The sequence below is a fragment of the Molothrus aeneus genome, chromosome 1, assembly GCF_037042795.1.
Source record: "Molothrus aeneus isolate 106 chromosome 1, BPBGC_Maene_1.0, whole genome shotgun sequence".
NCBI classification, from domain to species: domain Eukaryota; kingdom Metazoa; phylum Chordata; class Aves; order Passeriformes; family Icteridae; genus Molothrus; species Molothrus aeneus.
In genome coordinates, this window is record NC_089646.1 from 52,672,913 (window position 1) to 52,677,484 (window position 4,572).

General features: G+C 49.8%; 1 protein-coding gene across 1 annotated transcript; it reads left to right on the forward strand.

The window, feature by feature from the left end:
- Positions 1-751: 751 nt before the first annotated feature.
- LOC136565365 (inositol 1,4,5-trisphosphate receptor-interacting protein-like 1) lies at positions 752-2,242 on the forward strand. The gene has a single exon (XM_066564311.1). The coding sequence runs from the start codon at positions 752-754 to the stop codon at positions 2,240-2,242; it is 1,491 nt and encodes a 496-aa protein (XP_066420408.1).
- Positions 2,243-4,572: the final 2,330 nt, after the last annotated feature.

Consider the following 4,572-nt stretch of genomic DNA (forward strand, 5'->3'; position numbering starts at 1 on the left):
AAGTTGTGTGCATATGGCATTTGGGGACCTGACTGATTGGTGGAGTAGGCAGTGTTAAGTTTGTAGTTGAACAGTGTGATCTTCAGGGACTTTTTCAACCTTGATGATGCAGAGATTTAAGGGTAGCTCCAACCAGTGTGGAGTCAAGGCTTAGACTCAATGAACCCTAAGGGTGCCTTCCAACATGAATATCTATGAGACCGCCAATGGAGGCAGCTGGTAAGAAAGACAAAAGAAAGACCAAGGGAAGTTCTTTGAAGAAGGTTCACTCTAAAGCAGCCTTAACCAGTACATCAGGGCCATTCTGAGCTGGGGTGGGGACAAAGAGTGGAGTTGGCTGGGTTGTGATGTGCTGTGGCACCTGTGACATCATCGGGACGTTTCACAATGGGGGCAGCTAGAAGCAGGTTACCTAGAAGCAGGTAACACTGGCCCTCTATTGCTTGGGCAAGTGGTGAGTGCAAATGTGGCAGGGAGGCCATGCTGGGGACAAGGGCCAGAGCAGAAATGCTGCACCCAAGACTGGGTTCTCCCTCTGCATGCAGGGACAGCCCCTCATGGCAGAGCCTTGGCCATGGTACAGTGCTTCTGTTGCCGCTGGGACAGTGGGACAGGCCTTCCTGCCCCCAGCTGTCTGGGGCCCTGTCCTTCCTGCCCTCAGATCACTGGGATTCCTGTCCCTGCTGCCCCTACTGCCAGCTGCCTCCCTCCCCACTTCCCTCAAGGCCTTCTCTCCATCCTCCTGCAGACCATGGATTCCTGGGTATTGTGGTTCTTGTTCTTGCTAGTAGTCCAGTACCCGCAGCCCATGGGTGATGTTTTGGATGAGGTGACGCGTCTGCGAATGGAGCTGCGTGCGAAGTTCCAGGAACAGAAGAGGATTCAGCTGGAGCGGGAGATGAAGCAACTCGTGCTGATGCAGAGTAGCGCATCCTGGAGAGACCTTCTCAGGTCTGCCTTGCAGCCCTGGCAGGTCTCGGCACTTGCTGGGCTCTTGGTTCTTCTCTTGGCTGTATGGTTTATGTGGAGGAAAAGAAATTGTGAGGCAGAGATCAGTGGCGAGGAGGAGAAAGAAAAGGAGAAGGAGGAAGAGGAAGAGGATGAGACATGGGCATATGATCTGAGATGGCTTCTAGAGGAGCGCATACAGTGGCCTGTACAGGACCTGCAGACAGGCTGCAACAGGACAATGGCCCTGATAGACAATTTCATAACTGTCCTCAGGCGTGCCTTGAGTAGGACTTTCTACCCGGTGCTGCAACAAGCCATTGGTATTGGCAGTGCCTTTGAAGGTTGGACTGCCCGTGAGGAGGAAGTTCTGTACCAGGTGCTTGTACCCCTGACTCCTCCCCTAGGCCACCTCTTCCACCTGGAGCGTGACACTGACCAGCAGAAGCCTGGCAGGAACTTCCGTGTCCGGGTGGAGCTGGAGTGCAGGTGCCCGAGGGAGTACCAGGGTATGAACATGCTGTGCTTCCAGCACCACCCTGACGTGATCAGGAGGACAACTCAGCAGCCCAACCTCCTAGACACGCTGTGCACTGACTCCTACCTTGACGTGAAGAAAACTGTCCACTGGTTCTGCACACTGGTGGGAGCAAGCTGGCGGCGTTTGCCCCAGTCACGCAGCTGGCATTTAGTGCTGCTGCCCTCCAAACGCTCCTGCAACCTCAGGCTGACCAACGGCCAAGAAAGCTTCCAGGTTAAGGTGCTGTTCGGGGTGCGGCGACACGCCTCAGACATCTTTATCAGCAGCCGGTATCGAGGGGCCCACACCCCAAGCACAATGTGGCCTGAGAGCTATGCCGTGGCAGAGACCAAGTTCTTCAGGCACATGGCCAGGGAGGCCCCCCAGGACAGCTCACACCTTAAATGCCTGCAGCTCCTTGCCCGTGTTCTTGCACGAAAGGACTTTTCCATCCATTCCATCAAGACCATTGTCATGCGCCTGCTGCACACAGTACCAGTGTCACAGTGGCAAAGGAGACACTTCCTGCTTCAGCTCTCGGATGCTCTGGAGCAGCTGCGCGTATCTCTGGAAGAGAAACACCTGGAGCATTTTATTGTGGGCAACCAGAGGCTTCCAGAGGAGATCAGGCTGCCCCCAGATGTACTAAGGGCAAAGCCACCCAACCTCTTCCACGGTCTGGCACAGGATCCAGCTGCCTACTCCCAGGCAATGCAAGCCTACCTTGATCTGCGCCATCGCCTGGCAAGAGTGCTGGCCTATGGCCACTGTTAGCAGGGCTCATAGAATCAGAGAATCACAGAGTCATTAGGTTCAAAGAGACATTTAAGATTATTGAGTCCAAGCCATGCCCTAATACCACCTCAACTATACCATGACACTGAGTGCCATATCCAATCTTTTTTTAAACACATCCAGGGATGGTGACTCCACCACCTCCCCCGGGCAGACGATTCCAGTACTTTATCACTCTTTCAGTACAAAACTTTTTCCTAACATCCAACCTAAATTTCCTTTGGCACAGCTTAGGACTGTATCCTCTGGTTCTGTCAGCTGCTGCCAGGAGAGAGACACCAACCCCCATCTGACTACAACCACCTTTCACATAGTTGTAGAGAGTGATAAAGTTGTATTGAGTCTCCGTTTCTCCAGGCCAAACAACCCCAGCTCCATTCCTCATAGGGCTTGTGTTCCCAGCGCTCCACCAGTCTCGGGGCCCTCCTTTGGATGCATGTGCCCATGGGGCTTCAGCTGGTGGCAGAGAACCAGCTTTTAGTGCCATGACAAAGACAGGAATGAATGGGATACATAGACAGAGATATGTATATATAACTATAGTGTGTATATAAAACTACAATTATTTTTATTAACAGATGTGTTTTAATAGATACATATTATAGTTATGGTTTATAAATTGTCATATTATTTTATGAAAATAAATAGCACATATATAATGTCACTACCTGTTGTGATATGTATTAATACTCTGTAGTTACTGCATTTATAAGAGGCAAGATTTTTATTACACAGATATATTTATAAAATATATATTATACATATATTGTATTTAATACAAAGCAATAATTTAATACATAAAATGGAAATGAAATAAAACAACAATTATATCTAATTCCTATATAATTACACAGAATAAATTATATTTATAATTAAATGTTTATTAAATATGTAAAATGTCATATAATTTAAAAATCATCATAATAAATATGATAATAGAACAATATAAATTTAGTATGTATAGAACAATATCAATTTAGTATGAATATCATGTCACTATCTGTTTGGACACATACTAATGCTCCATAGTTAGTGTATGAATGACTGGCAAGCAAGAAACTGCTGTGCTGTTATTTCAATAAAATGCAGTCTTGCAGAATCTGGAGCATGCAAGACTTTCTTTATCTCAGCCAGATCTATAGTATTGGTAAATGTCATGCACTGGGAATCTGGGCTCGTGAACAGTCTCCATGAACTCAACCAAACTTACACTGCTGAATTGGTTTTAATCAGCAATTAAGCCCAGGTGCCCCTGGCCCCTCTGATCCCAGGATCACAGAATGGCTCAGCTTGGAAGGGTCCTTAGAAATTGTCTTGTTGCAACCCTGCTGCCAAGGGCAGAGACACCTTCCACCAGGCCAGGTTGCTCCAAGCTCCATCCAACCTGGCCTGGAACGCTGCCAGGGACTGGGCAGCCACAGCTTCCATGGGCAGCGTGGCCCACCACCTCACCAGCCTCAGAGGCCAGAATTTCTTCCCCATCTCCAGTCTAATGCCGCCCTCTGTCAGCGGGAAGCTGCTGCCCCTGGTGCTGTCCCTCCAGGCCCTTATAAGCAGCCCCTCCAGGTCTCTCTCTGGGCCTCGTGCAGGAACTGAAAGGCTGCAGGGAGGTGCCCCAGAACAAGCCCTTGGAGAGCACTGGGGCCAGGAGTGCCACCATCAGGGCAGCAAGCAGGGCCTGGCATGGCCGTCGGGTGAGAGGGCACAGGGCAGGCACTGAGGCCCTGCCAGCTGGAGCTGGGAGCTCTGGTGTGCGGCCCAACAGAGAGCCGTGGGCTCCCGCAGCTCTGCATCCCTCATGGCTGAGGCAGCTGCCCAGGCACAGGTGGCCTAGGACATGTGGCCAGCCTGGTGTCACCCTCAGGGGCGTTCGTGCTCTGGGGCTAGAGTCATTTGTGGCTATAATGAGTGGTTAGCATGACTTGGGCCCCTAGGGTGGTGACAAGTGTGCAGGGGAAAATGCCAGCCCAGAAAGAAGCAACAGCAAATGGCCCCCAGCATGGCCATAGTAATACTGGTGTCTTACACTGGCTGTCTCTCTTTCCATTGTAAGGGAGAAATAGCAGAGGGGAAATAGCAGAGGGGGTATCTATAAATAATAAGTACCTTTCAGTACCAATAAAGCTTCACCAATATTGTATGGGTACTGCACAGCTTTCATCATTGCAAAATTACCAGGAAAAAGGGCCAGCAGTGGTAGGTAGGCCAACACAGGCACAGCTGGAAACTCAAGACAAGTTTCTGGCCCAAAATCTTTCTTCAGGTCAGAAATGTATGAAATAGATTTTTCAGAGAGCAATTAGATATGT

Excerpts from the sequence above, each read along its gene's own strand:
- LOC136565365 (XM_066564311.1), top strand. The coding sequence starts at position 752 with ATGGATTCCTGGGTATTGTGGTTCTTGTTCTTGCTAGTAGTCCAGTAC.